The 22423-nt window shown below is 38.4% G+C and overlaps 1 protein-coding gene and 1 non-coding gene across 2 annotated transcripts in view; both read left to right on the top strand.

The window, feature by feature from the left end:
- LOC150090336 (uncharacterized) overlaps positions 1-9311 on the top strand; it is a 91135-nt gene extending 81824 nt beyond the window's left edge. Inside the window, exons 7-10 of the mRNA XM_090389810.1 lie at positions 1879-2032; positions 3190-3313; positions 6195-6340; positions 8579-9311. Coding sequence (XP_090245936.1) covers positions 1879-2032; positions 3190-3313; positions 6195-6340; positions 8579-8872 — 718 coding nt within the window. The 3' untranslated portion in view covers positions 8873-9311. The remainder of the gene's footprint in view (positions 1-1878; positions 2033-3189; positions 3314-6194; positions 6341-8578) is intronic.
- Positions 2372-2444, top strand: TRNAV-AAC (transfer RNA valine (anticodon AAC)). The gene has a single exon. It is a non-coding gene; the product is annotated as a tRNA-Val (tRNA).
- Positions 9312-22423: the final 13112 nt, after the last annotated feature.

The raw sequence follows: 22423 nt of genomic DNA on the forward strand, positions 1-22423 counted from the left end.
ATTTTTATCGTCGTTATTCATCGGTAGACGAGATAGTTGGTCTCTTAAGAGGGTTACTAATTATTAATTCCGGATTATCGGTTTTTCATCCGGAAAAAAACAGGGTCTGATGCCTTATGGCCTTAGCAAGGCGCCTCCGTAGCCAGGTGAGCAGGAGCAGCAGTGCGTAGCACACGCTTCTTGATTAGACTGGGGTTCGAGCCCGTGACCACCAAATCGAAAAGGTCAGGGAATGACCACCGGAAAGGTCAGGGAATGATCACCGCATATCCCCGGAGCAATATGGCCTTAGTTGCTAATGCTCCTAAAAACCGAATAACAAACAAACAAACAACATGGCCTTAGCTGCTTTGGCGTAAAATCAAAACAACCAAGGGAGTTGCATGCCCTTGATTTTCAAGCTAGAACATTAGTCCACAAGAGTAACCAAGCATTAACATATGACAAGTAGATTTGAAGAGTTCTTTGAGAACGTTACTCACCTCAATTCACGTCGGTTTTGCTATATATTTAAAACTTTTTAAAGAAAAAATGCTGTTAAAAACAGTGAATATCTTAAGATCGATCTCATTGTGCTACCGGTAGACAAGTTTTGTATTTGTGTAGTGTCCAACCGATCGGGTTGTCCGAAGATAACTCTTGACTACTGCTTAGTGAGAGAAATTGTTATCTACTGGAGTGTCATAAGAAGAGGCAAACGATTAGTAATGTATCTTCCCAATGAATCCCATATATCCTCATTCAAGTTATGGTCACATTACAGGATGTCCATCAACTTCACGGTACTCTCCTCATTATCATGTTATCAACCAATCATGCCCTTTGAGGCAGAACATTACCATCAACAACATTACCAAACTGGTGTCATTCTTTCCCAAGGGGCACCTCCCATAACCGATATTGCAATATCCAGCAATTGTTTTCAGCATTTTAAGTTGCGATTTTTATAATAAAAAGATACCATTAAAAGTTTGTTGTTTAGTGTGGGAAGTGCAGTTTATTTGTTTTTTTTTTGGAAGTATTAAAGTGGAGAGGGAAATTTCATTGTAACTACAGAGATGGTTGCAAATGATTTTTCTAATTTTAAAAATTTTTGAAAAAACTAAAAACCAACTAATAAAACTAATAAAGGAAAATACATTTTTTAACCTATTGGTTTAATCTGTGTTGTTCTTTTGTTTTTGGATACATCAAAGTCCACGCACGTATTCTTTCACTCAAGCTGAAATAAGGCAGTGGGGGTAGGCGGTACCTGGTGAAAAATCCCGCCAAGGAATGGGCCCTTCCACCTCCTGTCCATTGGTCAAGTAATTACTCGTTTAAGAAAAGTGTTACCTCACTGTGAAAATGTACCCGCGTAGCACCGTGCTGAAACCATGCATCTGGTCTTTCCCTCTATCTAATGCATATCGTGGTTCGTGATACCGTTGATCGTTGGTTTGGCAAAAAAGAAGAATGGGCCAGCGAAGTGCCGGCCCATTCTTCTTTTCTCAGTGATAACAGCACAAAATACCAGTTTTATTAAGGTTCTGACAGCATTCACAAAGGGAACGTCGAAGTAGTTGATCTTTTTCTATTTTTCTTAGTGGAACAACAATTATCGTCGTTAGACTCCATTTTCACTCAGGACAATCGGCGTCCTCACACGGAAGAATGCAGTAACTGTCAATATCTGGAACAAAACTTGAGTTTTTCTTTTCTTTATTAATTTTCCTTTTTTTTTTAATAAAGTTTTAAAATCAGGAAGATCATTTGTAACCACTTTGCATAGTATTTACAGGAGTGAAGCAGGTTTGTAACGTTAGAAAATGGCAACTCAACTCACAACTGCAAATAATTCATTATTTTTTCTAATATCTTATCTTTCTATATCCACAGATGCCCGCAGACCAATTTCCTCAGCCAGTTCAAGTACAACGAGACGATCAGTGCTGCCGATGCCACCCTGTCCTCCATGTTTAAATTTCCAGACAGCAACAGAGTCCATGTACAGTGCGATATTGTATTGTGTCGTGGAGCAGGCTGCGATCAGGTGAGTCCTGGATTCATCATTCTTTTCTATGTTATGTACAAGGTATGATCAAAAATTACAGGGAGTAATTTTGCAATTTGAAATTACGGGTCATAGCGAGTTCCGACTTGTTGCAACATGTAACTCATCTAGACATGGTTAACTGACGAATCACCAGTTATCTGTAGTCAGCCTGAATTAGGACACGTTGAATAGATGTGTCTCGAAACGTGCTTTGGATGAGAACGTATTTTGAGTGATTTTACTGAGAACCGAATCCACACCAAATTTTGTTTCGAACTACGAAAACTTAAGACCTTGGACTTTAACAGTAATGATTCGATGGCTTGCGTCCGACATGTGCCTGTGGTGTAGTGGTTATCACATCCGCCTAACACGCGGAAGATCCCAGGTTCGATACCTGGCAGGCACAGGATAATTCCAATTTTTGTAAATCCCCTGGCATTTACTGCCGTGAAGGGAATTTGTCACTCACCAATGTAACACTTCACTTTGGTAGCACAAATAAAGATTTATTTATATGATTAGGACTAATCGATGTTTAACTATCCGCAAGGTTGCTGGTGAAATTGGTATTTTTTAGGACATGTCAATCAATTTTATCACAAGATTTGGGAATGAGACATGGTTTAGCCACGTTTCTGCATCGTACAAACTTTCCTAAAACGTGTCTCATTCCTTGGCTGATTTTGATTTGACTGTGGGGATATATTTATTGAAATCAATAATATTGCTTAATTTAAGAAACTGAAAGAGGAGAATAGAAATAAATATAATTTGGTAGAGACGAAGTGCAAAGAGAAGCTGAGTTGTATTTAGCTTTTGATCTGGGAACGTGAAAATCTGTTTTAGTCAGAAATTCAAGAGAATATATTAGATTATGAAACATTTTGGAATAAAAAATATTCTACGATAATTTCTCCTCTAGGAGGAGAGTAACATATTACGCACGTGGATGTGTAATTAGTAGGATTAATAGTGTGATTTCGCAAACATAAAATACACTGGACAAATTTGAAGCTTTCGTTTTCACTCCAGAAATATGGTATTTCACATTTTGATGAGCTGAATCCAAATTTTGGTGTTAGATATTGATCCAAATTTTGAAAGAAGCCATCTAAGTACTTTTAAATTTTAATTGTTATTTTATTTTTTAGGTACAGTGTCCTGGAAGGTCAGAGCAACTTCCTCAAGCATTACCGAGAACCCGAAATGGTACCGATGAAGGCCAACTAATGGCCTCAACAACCGTTTTTGTGCTGGATCCAGGGGATTATATACGTGAGTATATTTTCGGCCATGAATTAAGGACCGTGTTTACAGCTAGCGACCCGCGAGTTACTGGATACCGCTGCTCACACATTAATAAAATAAAATAATAAAATTTATTAAATTAAATTAATAGAATAAATTAAATATAAAATTTGTAAAACATCTGCGAGCTCATGGGCTGCCCAATATGGTCATATGTTAAGCATACGACCATCTCACTGGGTGGAGCTGCAATCGTTACTGCTGTTTTTCATTTTCATTTGTGTTCTTGTTTTGGGAGATTTTTTTGGCTATTTAGACCATACTGTCCCGATTCCTATGATATTATCATAGATCTATCACGTATTATGTCTCGTGAATATATTGTTTTCGCTGGCTGATATCTGCATGTAATGCTAGTCGAAAAACCCGAAAGAACTCAAGGTCATAACAGCCCCGATTGAAGAGGCGTTTAAGAAAGTCTTCAGTTTCCAGTGCGATTTGAACTCAGACCTCTCCAAACGAGTGGTAGATGGTGATATATCTTGCTGATCAAGGTTCCAGGCGAACTGTACTGATACAACCACACTTGTCGCAGTCCAGGAGTAAACCTCTGTTTGATCTGAATTAATTCTTTAGTAATGGATTAATTCAGATTAAACGACAATGTGTGAAATAAATTTGGATTAAAGCTTACTGTATGGAGTAAATTTAGATTAAAAACTTGTTTTAAATGGAAGTCTGTTCCACCAATCAACCACCTGCTGGCTAAAGTCAAATTCCGCACATCTATTCTACAACTATCTTTCCTCAGTTTGAATTTATGCCCCTCAGGTTCTTAATCTGAGCAAGAGGAAGAATCCCATCAGCATTCAGCTTGCTCAACCCATTCAAGGCCTTATACACCTCAATCAGATCACCTCTTTTAATTTAATCGAAATTACTCCACAGAATGGTACTGACGACGGTACAGAGTAAATCAGATTAAAATTAAATTTATGAAAATTATATATCTGCGGGGAAAGCAGTCTGTAAATAATTCATTTATTCAATATAGTTGCCTCTAAGGACCATACACAGCTGATGCGACGTTGCATGAATAACATCATTTATCCCCAAGTTTTGTCTTCTTATCAAATAGTTTTCCGTTGCAGGAAACAAACAGTGATTCGAAGGGGCCGTATCTGGGAAAAACAGGGTGGGTATGACAACAACTATTAGCCTAGATGGATGATTGTCTCTGTGACGTGTTAGCATGTTCCGAAACTGACTCAAGTGTGGCACACTAACATCGACCTAATACAGTACTCCAGTTGGAGCAGAAACATTTGACAATTTCAATCTGCTGACGAGCTTATTTACAAAAGTGACATTTGGGCGAAATTTTTGTTCCCCTGCATGCTTCTCAAAGGCATGTTCCCCCGGTGGGGGCACTATTGTGCACCAGGATAGCATCAGAGGTTAGTTGTCCCGATGGAGAACAACCTCCCCCCCACAATCTTTTAACTTCAGATTTTCGAATGTTCGGGCTACTTAAAGATGTACGTATTTCGTTGACATATGGTCAAGGTAGATGCAGAAGTTCAAATGCTATAGATAATTGGCTACATTCTTTAACAAACTCTTTCTTTCACTGATGGAATTAAAGTGCTTGTCAGTCGCTGATATAAATGTTTATACATATATCGGAGGCTACAAAGTTGATGTGGTCCCTTGCCATCGAAACTGAAGAGACTGTGAGAAGAGAATCCTAAAAAGGAAAACTATCTCCAAAGAAGAAACAGCAGTTATAAAAGCCATCAAGGGAGACATCCATTTATATCTCTAAAGCTGACAAAGTAAATGCCGTTGTTGTAATCAACCAAGACATTCGCAAAATAGATCACTTGGTGGACAAAGAAATCTACCAACCAACAGTTAAGAAAGGCCCAACCACCTCTCTAGAAAACAAAAGAAAAAGTCAAGGTTCCTCCTAGAACAAAAGAACACGGATAAAGACCTCTTCATATCCGGGCTCAGCATGGGGGAGTTCTCCATTCCCCCTTCTTGGTGAAATCTTCGTTGGCAACCTATAACTCCTTTTTAGGAGCAAAGGTCCATATCGGAGGAGATTACATGGAAGTCAATCCCAACGGATCGGAAGCCCCACCTTCTTTGCAAAATTAAAAGCCCATAAGGCAGGATTCCCAGCGAAACCCATAATCAACGGAATATTTGATCCTGAATGACAGATCCAGATGACTTACAGAAATTCTAATACCCCTAATTCTCAAAAGTACCTATTCCATCGAAGTCATACTTAGAATTCCAGACCTCGATTGCCATTCAAATGATCTACTTGTGTCATTTGACATCAACACTATGTATGTAATAATTCCGCTCGAAGAAACAAAAAACCTAATACTCGGCATTCTAGCTAGCCAGATACTCATACGAATTTCCAAGTCTCTGTCAACCAGAGACATTTTGGAGCACATCGACTTCATCAGTCAGCTAATCATACTTCACGTTCAATGGCTCTTTCTACAAACAAATATCCGGGCTCAGCATGGGGGAGTTCTCCATTCCCCCTTCTTGATGAAATCTTCGTTGGCAACCTATAACTCCTTTTTAGGAGCAAAGGTCCATATCGGAGGAGATTACATTGAAAAGTAGGGAATTCCATGTTTCTTGAATTTGTTCCGTTTGAATCCATCACCAGACCATGCTGCTGTCATCAGCAGCATGGTCTGATGATGGGTGTCAGTAAGATGCCTGAAACGTCACCTTAAATATATAGTGGTTTGGGAAATCAGCTTAATAAAATATATTATTAATTTCACAGAGTACAAGAGTGATTATTAATTACAGTAATTGATAATTTATGTTTCGCTGTATTCTGTAATCATTTTTAAAAATGTTTTCATTTAAGTGGCTGAATCCAGTACCAGCTGCACAGAATGGAGGTTTCCATGGTTAATAGGCCTGTGTATCTGTCTAGCTATTCTACTACTGGTGATGTTGATAGTCAACATATTTCTATGTTCCTCACTCACCTGTACGTGCACCAAGACAGAGGTTAGTAAGAATGCAGTTTTTATAAACCCTTTAACTTGGAAAGTAGTGTACTTTTAAATGTAATATTTGGTATTATTATGGTTGAACTCAGTACTCGAATCATTTGTAATGATTTTGATCATACTAATTCCTGTGAACAATGAATTTTAAATTCCTATATGCATCAGTTCTAATAATTTCGAAGACAGCCTTTTATAAATGAGATTTTTCAACAAACCTCATCCAGAAGTCAAGGATTTAAAAGGGCATTCCGTGGAGGCCATTTTTTTAAATCAAAACTCAGGCCAATGAAATTATTTCCAATGCATTCTTGAGAAGACTGGTTACACTACAACAGAAATCAGGTAGCTAGCTTACCATCTTGCACGACCATGTCTCTGTCAAGATCGTGTATTAATTTATTAATTTTTATGGAACTGTTTATGATTTTAAATTTGCTCAGTGATTGTGATGTGGTGGTCTCACCACATCACAATGACCGAATTCGAAAAATTATTTACTGCGCACAAAAAATATATGAACCTTTGTATTAAGGCAGCCACAGACAGAAGAAATTCAAATAGATGCAAAGAAAAGTATGAAGTGGGGTGATGACTCTTTGAGTATAAAGACTACAGAGGGTGTTCGACAGTAGTAATGTGAAGCTAGAATAGAGAAAACGTGTGACCCATCTGACTTTCAAAATGTTTTTACCGTGGGTGCACGTTCAGCAGGAGCCACGATCCAAGAAGCGAAAGACATAACACGTATCTCAAAAGCATCCATCTGAAAGTTTTTTAATGGCTGGAAAGCAATCGGTTCTTCCACATCTAAATGGCGTAAATATGACAGAAAAATAATACTTCAAGAGTGAAGCCGTCGTATTCTAAATAGTACTGTACGAAAAAATAGGACATTCAGTGTGCAGCAAATAACATATGAATTCAACCAAGCCCCAGAACTGCCCTGTTTCAACCCGTACCATGCACATGGAATTGAACAAATTGGGTATTGGCAGTCGCCTGTCTTTTCGGAAGCCAATTATTTCAGAGAAAAACAGAAAAAATCCGCTTGCAGTGGTGCCGAGAACGTCGTGATTGGAATAATGGAATAAAGTCATGTGGTCACACGAATCACAATACACTTTGTTTTTGGATGGTAGGAAGAGAGTGTGGCGAGAACCTCACGAAGCAATGTACCCTGCTTGCCTTGATAAGACAACCCAAACATCTGGAGGTGGTATCATAGCATGGAGAATGTTTTGTTGGCACGGAATGGGTCCGTTGATACTGGTGGCAGGTCGAATGTAGGGAGTACTTCAATTTTGTATCAGATCTATTGCACCCTGCAATGTTACATTTTTATCTCGAAGGTGATGACCACTTTGTGGATGACAATGCAACAGCGCATCGTGCTAGTATCGTTCAAGAATGGTTCGGAGAACCTGACACAAATTTCCACCATCTTTCCGGGTCCCGACATTCACCTGGCTGTCCTATTGAGATTGTGTGGTATATACTGTAGAGAGAGCTATTCGGCAACGAATTCCTCTTCCTTCAACTTTGTAGCAGCTACTCGATATTTTTTCTGAAAGAATGGGTACAATTAGACCAAAATTCACTAGAACACCTTATAGAATCCATGCCACTCCACACACTTGCTGTTATTCGAAACAAAGGCAGGCGATTCGATACTGAATATTGATTAAGGGTTCGTATTTTTTTGGCCAGCGTGTGCACCTGATTCATATTCAGTTTAAGATCTTAACTGTAAATGATCGAGATTGTTGCTATAATAAGCAATCGTTTTCGGAAAGATCATCGATGATGTGCCATCAACGAATCTTTGATACAACTCAAGGCAATTCATACATTAGCTGTATAATTTTTCATATTGGCCAGAAGTCTATGTACAATTTATCTAAATATATATGTATATCTGTTAAGGTTACCTTCAAAGATAGAAAATGTCCCTTGTTAGCGGGTTGCTTATTGGCATTTTGTCAATTTTCAATTCCTTGTTTTTATTTATGATTTGGATTTTATATCTTTTTAATTTTTTTTTTTTTTCACAAGAAAGGTTATTTTCAAAATTTTGTTTTTAGCACTTTACAAGACATACAGCATTGCATGATTTAAAAAAAAAAAAAAAACATGGAATTTGTTTTGAAAGTTTTTCATATTAGGTATACTCCTTGTTTATTATTTATTATATAAGTTTATTATTTTTAAAGTTATTATTTCCGTTTTTTTCTAACAGGTGGTGGAGAAAGAACCATCCGAAATGGAGGACTATGATCCCTATCGAGTAGGCTGGGTACCTAGCTCACATTATGGTTCTCGTACATCTCTCCACAAGCCGGGATACACATCCGGTGGATCAACGCTGAACTCTACAGCTCGATCCATTAGCAATGCCAGTGACCACTATGCAATTGTACATTCTCGTCCAGGCAGCCGATATTCCCAACATTCCAGTAAGGAGCCTCTCCATATCAATCACAGAGGTCCAGGGTCCACTTTATCAAATGGACATCACTCTTCAAGGATGTGAACGTCCATATCTTATTCGCCTTTTCCCCTTTTCCCAACGGTTTTGCAGTCAATGGCCAAAATGGGTGCGCTTTGCGAGTGTGGACAGTGACACAGATACACGCTATCAACGTATCGTTTGTTACATAACCACAGTTTCAAGTGTTTTCTCAGAGGGAATACTCCAGAGATCAAATAATACATCCCCCTCATCTCTTGAGAAAACCAAATTCACATTCAGTAGATAATACTTAAGAGAAAGTCCTCGATAAGAAACATCCAACAGCCAGGACAGTTTTGCGTTGGATTGCAATAGCGTGCCCTGAAAGACTACAAAGGGGCAGCGGGAGGTTGCGGTATAACAATAAGATGCATAACGGAGTCTGCACCCTGGTGATAGTAGGTCATGAAATGATCCTACCAGAAGCTGTGAATAAAAAAAAAGAAAAAAAAAGAAACAATACACATAATTTGACCCATAATTTTTATCAACTTACTGTAGAATGATGGATTTCATGAACACTTTGCCACTTAAACTAAGAGCACAACCGTCCTTCCAGCGATTTGCCTTACAGTATGACCGACATTCACGTAAATGGGCGAAGACTCGTAAGAGCTGTATACTGTAAACTACCCAAGGTGAACAATAACATAAGTTACCATAGGTTACTTTACAGTTAAATGGTGGTACGTTATCCGTCAAGTAAATTAATAAAGATAGCCTAATAGCGCTAAGGATTAGGACACGTTATCATAGTTATTTAAAATTTACGTGGGATGAAAAACCCACAGTAACTCACGGGAAAAACAATTACTCCATCGATTGAGATGGAAGGAACTGCAGCCACGATTGAAGAGAACTTTAGAAATTCCTCCAGTCGTTGACAGAAATCGGATCCAGACTCCGCCAAACGATTGGAACACTTAGCGATGTGTCGTGCCACTAGCTTGTCACGAACAGTTTTGCTAAAAAGTGTCATATTAGGGCCACTCGAAAACTAATTCATCTGCCCATGTGTATTATATCCATAAATTGCATGTGTTCTCTGGTCGATTTTCTTGTTTTTCTGAACGAACAATCCCAGTTGCTGGGGAAACAACCTTCCTATTTTTAAAAAAGCCTATAAAAGTTCCTTGCGCCATTGACCGGATTTGAATCCGCGCCATTGACCGGATTTGAATCCGCGCCATTGACCAGATTTGAATCCGCGCCTTTTCCATTCGGCATGGAGAGCACGGTGTTCTCTGGTCAATCAGATGATTGAGCGCTTGAGGGACTTCATCCATTGCCTTGCAAGACTGTAGCACTGTAAGCCTGATCGTTGGAAGGACATTTCAAAAACAAAACAAAACAAAAAAGTAATTTTACAAATAACAATATATCCAATGAATATGACAAATGACATTCGGCCTTGTCTTCAGCTGATTATTTCCCAAGGAAAATTCATCACCACTAAATAATAGCATGAGGCTCTAAATTTCAAATATTTCTGAAACATTATTTTAGTACGATTTCAACCGTATCTTTTTAGTGTTTTCGAACCTTTTTGTAGTTCTGTAACAAACATAAAAAAAACATTCTGAAAAAAAAAATATGTCAGCTATTTAACGAGCTTTTAAAAATAAATAAATGTATATATTTATATACAAGTACATATATTTTCTCCAGAGCTTGGATCACTGTTTTTGACATGTACAACAATCAAGTCACATTTTCTAATTACACTGCTCCACAAAATTAACAGAACACGTAGAAAACGTGGTGACTCGTGTAGTTTGGGTTGAAGTGAGATAAAATTTGGTATGGTGGTGTACCATAGAATAACGATGAAGCGAGAAACTTCGGACAGGTATAAAGGACGTTTATAGAGGTTGTATAAGAATTGCCAATAGGTCACATTACAGAAGTCGATACAAGATGTTCGAAAATATGGTCACATGACAGTACGGCGTATAATCCCCTCCAACGGCTAAAGGCCTGACAGCAGTGAACCATGCTCGATACAAGGGTGTCTTATAAGATTCTGTGGCAACAAATCCCATTCTTCCATCAGCGCAGACCTTAGCTCACCACGTGACCGAAGAGTTGGCTGTCGGCGGATTTAAGTCTTGTGATCTAGCACAGCCACAGCAGTCGTCGAATATCATGTTTCAAGATATTTCTCCACCACTTGGGCTCTATGTGCAGTGGCGTTGAAAATGTGGACCAACCGTACCCCTAATAAGTCGCACATAATGATCTCGGTACCGAAGAGGGGTGAGGCCGATGATCATTATTCCACCTCACACGAAAACACCGCCTCCACTACAAGAAACCCTTTCTCTGATGTTGGGGGGGTGATGGTACCGCATTCCTAGTTGTCTCCAAATGAAACGTCTAGAATGTGTTTGTAGGCTAAAGCGGGATGCATCAGAGAAAAGAACTGTACCCAAATTTGTACCACTTCATCTTAAGCTGCACGAGCTATACCACGTTTTTTTATGTGCTCTGTTAATTTTGTCGAACAGTGTACTTCGAATATGAGTTCTTTAACTCATATTCGAAGGTGGGGGATGATATTTTCGGCTACACACAAATTCCTCGTAAACAATTCTTGGGTACACGAACATTAATTTTTTATAAGTTTGTTTTTTTTCTTCTTCTTCTTTTTATTGTTATAGTAAAGTTTTGAGGGATAAGCATAATAATGTAAATAAAGTTAACAACCCCGTTCCAATTACAGTATGTAATTGTAATTATGCAGTTCGACGAGGAAAAACTTTAGAGAGAAATTAATTAAGAATATTGCAGCTTTTGGTAACTTTCTCTCAACGAAAGCTTAATACAGAAATTAGAAAGTCTATATAGCGAGAAATATTTTCTAATTATTTAATTAATAATTTCCATAGAAATGAAAATCACGAAAGCAGAAATAACAATAATTAACCCTTACCTCCTAGGCATAATGTGTACTCTACTGAATTGCTTAGCAGTGCTACCTGGTGGTAATACTTGTACACATTAATATATTAATGTATGATAAAATTATATATTTAAACCAATCGTCTCATAAACAAATCATCACCTACTATTAAATATAACAAACTAATTTTATAATTAAAAAACAAAACAACATCATCGCTTTTATTTATGAAACAAATGAACTGTTAATAATTTTAGCATCGAAAATGGTAATTATCTTTGCCGGATAATAAAATTGGACAGTAACATAGCCTAAAATGAAACCGTTGGCTACTTCTTTAGTGTCGCTTTTCAGCACCCATACTGTATATTGCTCAGGACATACTCAGGTGAAGTCTAATATAGCGTGTAGTTTGTGACTGCAGCTTTTATGCCTGAATTAACCTTGGTAAAGACTTTTGTGTTAATATTTCATCCAGTTCTGTGTACAGAAGGAAGATGGTGAAACATTACATCTAACTAGTTTTTAATGGTTTCATAGCAAATGTAAATATGTCATTTTTCACAAATAAAACGTTCATTATGAAGTGTGTGTTTAATTACCTTAACGTAGGCTGTTAGATCTCCAACACTTGTTAATTAGTGTAAAAATTGAATGTTAAATTAATATTAAATTATTAAACAAACATTAAAGTTTATGTAATTTCCACTTTGGATGATTATGCCTGGATAAAATAACATCGGAGTTCTACTGAAATAGTTTATTAACTTACATAGAAACACCAGAAGATAAATTCGCGGGTATACGTGAGCTTTGTTTACAAAATTTTAGAAATTAACTCAGATAATCCACTAATTCGTCATCTAAGCAGTGATATTACACTATGAATTCAAGTTGTAGAGTGCTGGGACAAATTTTACTTGAGCTGGGTGACGAATAATAAGTATTAATTATTATTATTTTCTAATTTTGAGACAGGATCTCGACCCTCCAAAAACTCCCAGATACACCACTGTCTTTAATATAATCTCTACTAATTAAAACTTACTGAGAGTACAAAATTCTGCAATGTATACTAAACAGGACAAGCTATTAATTATCTTTGGAGATACCACTGTCTTATAATAGATTTTTTTTTAATATGTGACAGATCAAAGAGTGGTTCTTTACACTCAATGTCAGAAAATTTATCCTACTCTGAAAAGGGTAGATTGATTTATCTGAGTTTTGGTATAAAAATCAGTAAGAGTAAAGGAAATATAAATTATCAAAACATCAGAAGAAAAGATCTTACATGTGGAAAAGTACTACAGTATACATCAGTTCGTAATATTCGCTATTCCCCTTAACAGTATTGTAAGCCGTTATGCGTCTTGAAATGAATTCAGAAGATGGCAGGAATATATCTTCATCCCTGTGTTAACTATTCCTTTATTTTAAACCGGTATAGTTCTGGCTAGTTGAGTTACTGTCCCATTACGTTACATACATTTTCAATGGGAAAACGAATTAACATAAGCAGAAAGCAAGCCAGTGAAGCATATCGACATTGCAGAGAAACTCTCACATTAGGGTGCGGGAATGATCATTGTCCAGTTACAATAAATGGTTATGCAGCTGTTGGAGAAATAGCAATCAGACAGATCTAAGTACAATTTTCACGTAATGTCGACCCTTGAGATTTCTTTGAACCAGCGGCTATCATTACAGAAGACATCCCATATCATGATTTTTTGGAAAGTTCGATTTGTGTGCCTTTATAGAATACAGGCAGGGCTACATCTTTCATCAGAACTTCGACTTATGCGGATCATTCTGCCATCGCTCCCCGTCAGAAGCTTGGCCCATAACTAAAAACAATCGGAATCCAATTTTTATTTCAGTTGGCTGTGTCCCAGCACCATTGAGATCTCCGTACATGATAAGATACGGTTAGAAAAGGTCGAGGCAATGCTCAAAGTGACTGCATTTTCTCTTCAAGTTGTCTGCTAATACTGCTTCTTGATGGTAGATGCCCAACGGTCAATTAATATCACTTCTAATCCTCGTCGAAGAGACAAATCTATCGGCCGGCCACACCTTGATAGCAAATTATCCAATCCTAACGGTCTAATATTTGTTGTGATGTCCACTGATGCCACTATCGACCAACCGTCCTAGGTTCTCGACCAACGTGACAGCAATTTTCCCAGTCCACAATCCAACCTCACAAAGCATATATATAACTCCTTTAAAATGGATTAATTTCAGTATATTCTGTTCGTATAAGTGGTCTGAGTATCTTAAAAGCCTTTCAGACAAATTTACTCATCAAGAGCCATTTAGAGTATCTTCTTTTGTGATTAATGATAACATATCATGCTCAATAATTAAATGGCATTTCATCCTGCTTATTTTTCTTCTAGGTTATAGATTGTTAATCATTTCCTATATCATCATAGTGTACCGATATTCGAAATTTAAAACTACCGTTTACTCTTTTCTGGTCTATAGCAAAATTGAGTTAAATGAAATGTGAATAAACTGACATCTCATTTTAGGTATCAAACTAAAAAAATACTAAAGAATACTAAATTAAAGAATACGAGCATATTTTCTTAGTATTGGCTAATTAGGAGGCACAAGGGGGCTTAGGTTTCTCTTCCTTTCCACGATATTCTTCAGTTTATGTGTTCAATTGAGTTCTATTCTTGCCTTGGATACTAAAACCCACAAATTTTATATTCCAATATAAAAACTACTGGTACTGCATGAATGGGCATCAGGACTGAGAAGGAAGTGTGCATGAGCCGGAGAACATGACTTCGTGTGATGCAGTCACGGAAGGACACGTTACAACTTAGTGTTTCTCAATTGGTGGCATTAAAAATCTTGTTGGAAAACTGGGCCAGAGTTCATTTAGATTTGTATGTATTATTGTTTCAGTTGTATGCCCAAGGGAGTGATGGCAATTTTCTTGAAATATAACATATCAAAAAATATAATAACAATAATAATAATAAAAAACATAATCGATATATTAATCAAGATTAATATGAACCGCGCAGGACCTCATTGGCTTCAACGTGCAGACAAAAATTATTCCAGTTTTTCTAATTTTAAACAAGGACATGTGGGAAGACAAATTATTCATAATCTGACAACCTTCGCCAGGTTCTGAAGCAGTAGTTGGATTATCTTTTGGAATTAAGTATGCGTTAGTATTTACTTTGGACCACAGTACAGTTAACAGTTATATCATTTTTAGATACAAAATACATAAACTACCTATAGTCTTCATCGTGTCCATCCACATATAACTTTACTCCCAATGTCCATTACCATTCCTTCAAAACAGATTTCCACGACATTTTTATATTTGGGTCTTTCAGAAATTTTTGTTAGACTATTCCAAATCGCATTAAAATTTGGACAAACATAAATCCTAAAATTAAACCATTTAATTTTTCACACATACATGAATGTGAAAAATAAAATGGAGGAATGAGTGCGAAATATGGCGGATGGGCAGAAAAGAAAAGTTCGCGATTTAAATCAGTGGACACATTAAAACTGCTTTTTGTGGAATTTGTTCCTTGCTATTAATTAACTAAACATAATTAATTGAAAACTCGGTTTCATCCACATAGTCGAATAAATCACCAGTATTCAATGCCTGCTAACATCAACAAGAATAAAAAAAAGTCTCCTCCAATAAACATTAATATTATAATCATATTATAATCCCTAATTGCGATAATTATGTTCTCTAAAATTATAACATTCTTTACTCCAAATTTGGATTTTGTTCTGCTACTCCTTCGAAATGGAACTTGCATTTTATACTGATTTACCTTGGGCAATTCAACATTCAGGTTGAAGTGGTTCTGACACAGATGGATTACTAGAATATTTTTGTCTACAAGGTTCTTTGATCTGTCTTGTCATTGACAGAGATGCATTTCATTATACTTAGCTACTCATTTGCTATTAAAATTCAGAACATGTCATGCATTGCTCAAATGGCATATCAGTCTACTTTGATAACCGGACGACACATGAGTAGAAACAATGTCGGCACGTTGTGACAAAAAGTGATTGCATAATGTCAAATGTCAGGTTTCTTCTTGCTGTCCATCTGGTCTAAATTAGTATTCTACTCAACCTTGAAACGTAAGTCATGTCGACTGTTATACGCAGCTGGCCATCAGCTCTAATCTCATTAAAGGCGTTGTCTGAGGACTATTTTACACGCAAGCCATCGTTCCAGTTTGAGTCAAATGATTTTTAATTGTTTCTGACTTCATTAAATTAAAGTCATTGACTGCAGTTTTCATGGTAAAGTTTTTCGTCTACGCGTGGAAAAGAGAGGTATAAATCAAATCGATGACATCATGTATTAACCACACCTATACCACTCCTCAGAAGCAGTCAAAGGAAAAGAATGTAGAGCGTCACTAAAATGAAAAAGTTATAAAAGTTAAAAAATGGAGTGATCAAGAAACTGATTGATACTGCAGGTGGCAAGAATAAGAAAACAAAGACAAGTGCAGATCGAAACGCACACCGAACAGTATAATACATTAAAAAAAAAGGTTACTTAACTTTTGGGCACTGTATTATTATAAATATTCTTGGGCACTGTATTATTATAATATTATAAATACGTTATAAGAGGAAACCTGCTTATTTTCTAAACTGTGAACGTTATCTGATACAAACTGTTCAATATAAATAATACCTAAATAACATTATCTTAATATTATCATCACTTCAATTTTGTTCAGGTATGTGAAACGATAAGCCTTTCAAGATGATGAGGAGAAATATTGTAGGTCAGTCAGTCACACGGCAAGGCATTGAGTCCATTAGTTCACGAAACCGTTCCAAGGTATTTCCATCCATTTTTGCTGCACCATCATCATCACCAGCCATTTTGACTCCACTGTAGGATGAAGCCCTCTCCAGCAACTTTACAATTCCTTCTGTTTTGTGCAATGGCCATCCATTTACTACCCACAAACTCGTGAATTTCATCTATCCATCTCTGCCGTTGTCTTCCAGGTTTTCTTCTAGCTCCTCTTGGGTACCATTCTGTTATTTTCTTAGTCCATCATGTCTTCGAGCTATGTGTCCTGCCCAAGACCATTTTAGTTCTTTAGTTTTGATAAGAATGTCCTTTACTTGAGTTTGCTGCCCAATCCATGTGTTTCTCTTCTTATCTAACAGTCTGATTCCCAATATAATTCGTTTCATTCTTCGCTGTGTTCCATTCTTAGCTGCACCACTGTCCATAATTCCGTCGCATTCCTGGGTGCAGAATCAAAGCTCGAACGGACCTTTCCACAGCATCCCAAAGATGCTCCACAGGGTTCATTGCCGGTGAATCGGGAGGCCATTCCATGGTGGTAAAATTTGCGGAATGCTCTTCGAACCATATTCTAGTCACCACGGCTCTGTGTGGAGGTGCATTGCCCTGTTAATAGAGTCCATTGCCCTGTGGGTTCACAATGACCCTGAAGGAATGCAGATGGTCTGCAAGGATGGACACGTAACCTGAACCGTTTAAAGATGCGTCTAGACGTACCAGAGATCCCAACGTGTGCTAATTGAACACGCCCCAGACCATTACCGACCGTCCACCTGCCTGAACAGTTCCTTGTTGACATGAAGGGTGCATAGCTTCGTGCGGTTTCCGCCAGAAACGTGCCCTCGCGATATAACTGGAAACGGCACTTATCAGACCAGAAGAACTGCCTCCAATCATCCAAGGTCCAGTGCCGATGTTCTTTCACCCATTTGAGGCGTAGAGTCCTGTTTCGTGGTGTTAGCAATGGGACTCTGGTGAGTGGGTGGGTACCCTGGTATTGCCAATAAGACAACCCAGTTTCAAGCTCTTATGATATTATCTCTAGTTGCATTTAGTTTTATTATTATGTATACCTTTTGGTATCTCTCATATTGTGAGATTAACTTCACAACTGGGTTGTCATATTGTCAATACAAGGATACTGCCGACCCACCGATGAAAGGCTAACAAGCCTTGCAACGGTGCCCGTCTGGGTGGTGGTACCCATCGAGAATAAGTAGCAATAGACTTCTTTATTAGTGAAGAGTTGCTTATTCGATGTAGTGCAATGCATAGTGACTCGTTGTGAAGGATGATAACAATATGACAGGTGTCGGCAAAGTGCGGCTCTTTGAATATGTAAATGCGGCTCCTTTTAGCCCACATGAAGCACAATTTGAAATAGAGTTAGAGGACTTAAAACTCAAGGACATGTAGACTGCAAGTCTAGTGTGCTTTAAAACTGAAATTGAGGTTTTGGAGAGGCAAAAGGCAGCTGCCCTTGCAATTCTACACAAATGGACGGCGATAGATGAGTTAAAAAAGAAAGACCAAATTGTGTTCGATGCGTGGAGAAGCTTACCGGACACGTATATAAATTTGAAAATATTTGCGTTTGGACTTCTCTCAGTGTTTGGTTCGACGTATTTCTTCGGGCAAATATTGTTGAACATGAACTATATTAAAAATAAATGAAGAAACCGTCTGAACAATGCAGGTCTCGCAGCATGCTTAAATTAAATTTTAATTTAATTTTTAAAATTAAATCAAAAATGGTTCTTAACTCAATAAAGGTTGCCGACCCCTGCAATATGAGATACAGATGAAATGATGGCTTTTCCCTACTTTTGTAGTTTTTTTTTTAAGAGCTCTTTATGGTGTATCTACACTGATATTAAATATACAGATATTATATACGACACAATATGGCCTTAGTTGCTGATGCGCCTAAAACCATATAACTACAACAACAAAAACAGCCACCAGATTTCGAACATCATAAAGTCAGACTTGTTACAATTTACAGACACAATACCCAATGTGTAATTGAAAGGTATTTTCCAGATGACCCTACACTGAGTAGACAGAAATCATGGGACAACTACCTAGTCGTTACTAGGTAGTTGTCCCATGAACGGGTAGGCTCACCTTTCTCCCGGATAATGGCAGTCACATGGCATCCACAGGTATTTCCATCCATTTTTGCTGCACCACTGTCCATAATTCCGTCGCATTCCTGGGTGCAGAATCCAAAGCTCGAAAGGACCTTTCCAAGCATCCTAAAGATGCTCCATAGAGTTCATGTCAGGTGAATGGGGAGGCCTTTCCATGGTGGTAAAAGCTGCAGAATGCTCTTCAAACCATGCTCTAGTCACCACAGTTCTGTGTGGAGGTGCATTTTCCTGCTGGTATAGTCCATTGCCCTGTGGGTACATGATGACCATGAAGGGATGCAGATGGTCTGCAAGGATGGACACGTTACTGGACCGTTCAGAGATGCGACTAGATGTTCCAGAGGACCCAACATGTGCCAAATAAACACGCGCCAGACCATTACCGACCATCCACCTGCCCAAACAGTTCCTTGTTGACATGACGGATGCATTTCGTGCGGTTTCTGCCAGGTACCCACCTCCCGTCAGCTCGAAATAGGTGGAAACGGGACTCATCGGACCAGGAGACCAGTCTCCAATCATCCAAGGTCCAGTGACGATGTTCTTTCGCCCAGTTGAGGCGTAGAGTCGTGTCATTGTGTTAGCAATGTGTCTCTGGTGGGTCGGCGGCTTCCATAACCTTGTGCTGATAATGATTGCCTGATGGTCTTGGTGGAGACGTTTTTGGCACCTCCCTCGTTGAAGTTGGCAGTGATTTGTGCCACTGTCCCTCTCCATCGACGTCTGTCTCGGATTGTTTCAATTCGAGACAGACGTCGATGACCACGTTCATCCACTACCTTTCTCCGATTTGACTCTTAGCGCAGTCCACTAAAAATGTTATACCGGAAATGGCATATTCCCGATACGCTTTTGATAAAATCTAGAATTTCTGTACCACCTCCACGATACAGTGACACATGCTTCGAGCACCCGTTATCATTCCTCTTTCAAAGTCAGTTAACTCATGATGTTTATCCATACTGACATCGAATTACCGTCTACGTGAATGCAATGTACCTAATAACCTGCCAAGCAGTGGGTTCATCCAATAGCGAGAGGGGTGACAGCGTCGCGTTGCCAAGGAACCAGGAATCCCACGAATTCTGTCCTTTCAGTGTACTATGCTTCTTATGGTTTACTGAAATGATAAAACTATAAATTATGTGCCACTCCTTACTAGTCTACGGAAGAGCTACCATGTGATCTTTAACAACCATTCGAAATCAGCTGTTAGGCCACTGACTCTTCGGTGGCCCGGGGTAGCGAACATGGTAGTACTGTAATTTCGCCACTGGATTTTCGTGGGCGACCGAGGAACACCGCCTTTCTTAGCACTCAAAATATCATAAAGTCATCGGGACAAGAGTTCCAAAAGGTGTCGGTAGCATTCCACGGAGATTCTGGTCCACTAAAACTCGATCTTGTCCCTGTAGTTCCCTCAAATTAAACGGCAGTGGATTTCTGCTATGACCAGCTCATTCTGCCTCATCTCACAGATGCTCAATTCAATACATGAATCCTGGCCTGCGCATGTAGCACAGTGGTCATAATCACCATCATTCCGACACCGGTGAAAATTCACCGAGCTCGAATCTCGTCAATGACACAAGGAACTTTATGGGCCTTTTTCAGTCAGTCTCAGGCCGTGATAGAGAGATACCCACTCCGAAATTAGGGTGGAACTCTCAGGTAGGGGCTATAGCTCCTCTCAAAATAATGTGAATTTTCAGCGCAGACAAACGCATAACCAAATAGTTGATCAAATGTTCCTCACAGAGACTGTCCCTGCAGTTAATGTCATTCTTCCAAGCACCTTCCAATTCTTCCAAGAGCTGAATGATCTGCCATTCTAGTTTCATCGAAAGGCATTCGATCGTGTTAAGGTGTAGGCTGAGGAACGTCCAGGCAGTTTGAATCCATTTTCCTTCAAACGAAGATTTCAGACAGTTTGCTTTATAGGATAGAGTTTTGCCGTCTGATTGAGGGAGCCCATTTCTATGGAAATGACAGACTATGGATACAATAGAATTGTCCAAGTCACTGTGCGAACGTCTGTGGACATCTACATCGCCTTCGTTCTTCACGTTTCAGCAAATTGGTCACAGTTGACTGTGAAAGGTTCAAACTTACAACATGCAATGGCAAGAACTCAATGGTAAGGAGAACTCAATTTCAACTACTATTGATGCAATCGGAAGTTGATATCACCCTTGTAGGTAGCACCGTGGTAATAATAATTGTCCTTTCACACTGCGTGGAAAGGATTGGGTTTGAATAATGTCAACGAAGCAAGGAAAGTTCATGGGCTTTTTCAAACTGTGGTATAGTTGGTCTTGGGAGAAGAAGATTTTTCTAACCGAATTGTTTTTTTTTTTTTTTTTTTTTGTCTAGCAAATAAGCAAATCGCACTCAATCGACAGACTTAAAAAAACACATGGGTATATGAGTTTTGGTCCAGGTAACCGTAAGGATCTTTACTAGGAGTAAGGAGGTGATTATTCCATTTTATAAGACATTGAATAGTTAGGAACTGCCTACAGGGTTGGAGGCCACATTTTAGGACGGATGTAGAGCTGCTGGAACGGATGCAGAGAAGTCAACAAGATTGATGAAGGAAACAAACAGGTGGTCTTAGCAGGAAAGCCTTTAGTTCTGCAAATTGCAGCATCTGGAGATGGCAACTGCGAATTGATCTGATTTAGCTGTTCAAGGCTTTGAATGGATCGAGCAAGCTCAATCATGTGAGGGAGAAATGAAGTCAATTGAAGAAGGATGGTTGCAAAATAGAAATGCGGAAGTTTGCCTTCAGTCAGCAGGTGGTTGATTGTCAGAAAGATCTTCCATCTATTATTGTGGAAGTGGATAGCTTAAATTCGAGGGAGAACTAGATTTTAAGTCAAAGAAATAATGACACATACCCAATTTAAACATGACAGTGGGAACCATATTTTTGATAAACTGTATCACGCAGGGGAACTGTTTCGATGATGCCTATTAAGAGCACATTCCTTTGTTTCACATTCGAGCTGTGTTTGAAGTCGTTTTATATCGCAGACTAGTAAGTACAGAGAGCCAACTTCTATAGTACCCCCGCTTTACAACTTGATGATACATACTCATTTCTTTTGCGTGTACTGTACTTAAGGGGAAGTCGTATATTTGGAATTTCGAATATGAATAAATTACATCGAATGTTTTTGAAAGAAGGGAGTGATATATCTTGAACAGCTGATCAATTGTTGTGGTGTTAGTAAAAGATTGGCTAAATACAGGAAGAGGAAAAACAAACTGCACCGTGGCAGTCTGTAGCTCATTGCTGATCTATTCTATATGTAGTCACCACAAACAGTACTGAGGGAATGTTCTGAATTGTGGGCTTCGGAACTTTTGGAATTTCAGTAACCTAACTCTAATACAATAACACTTGTGTATAGTTAATTTGTGGAAATTGGCTAAAGAATGAAATGAAAATAAGTGAAGCTCACTGTTGATGCATTCACCATACTGCAAATTGAGCTGTGGTAACTACAGTACTTAGCTAAAAAATGTCCTATAAAAGCCTATTTCCCTTGGTAACTAGTGGCAGTGCTGAAATCGTGTTTGTACTACAATGGTTGATTATGGGAATTGACTATCTATATTAATCTCTGGTTTTATATTGGGTCTTTTTAAAAAGATTTGTCAAC

The sequence above is a fragment of the Mastigoproctus giganteus genome, chromosome 2 (genome assembly GCF_048544385.1).
Source record: "Mastigoproctus giganteus isolate SK-2022 chromosome 2, ASM4854438v1, whole genome shotgun sequence".
Classification (NCBI taxonomy): Eukaryota; Metazoa; Arthropoda; class Arachnida; order Uropygi; family Thelyphonidae; genus Mastigoproctus; species Mastigoproctus giganteus.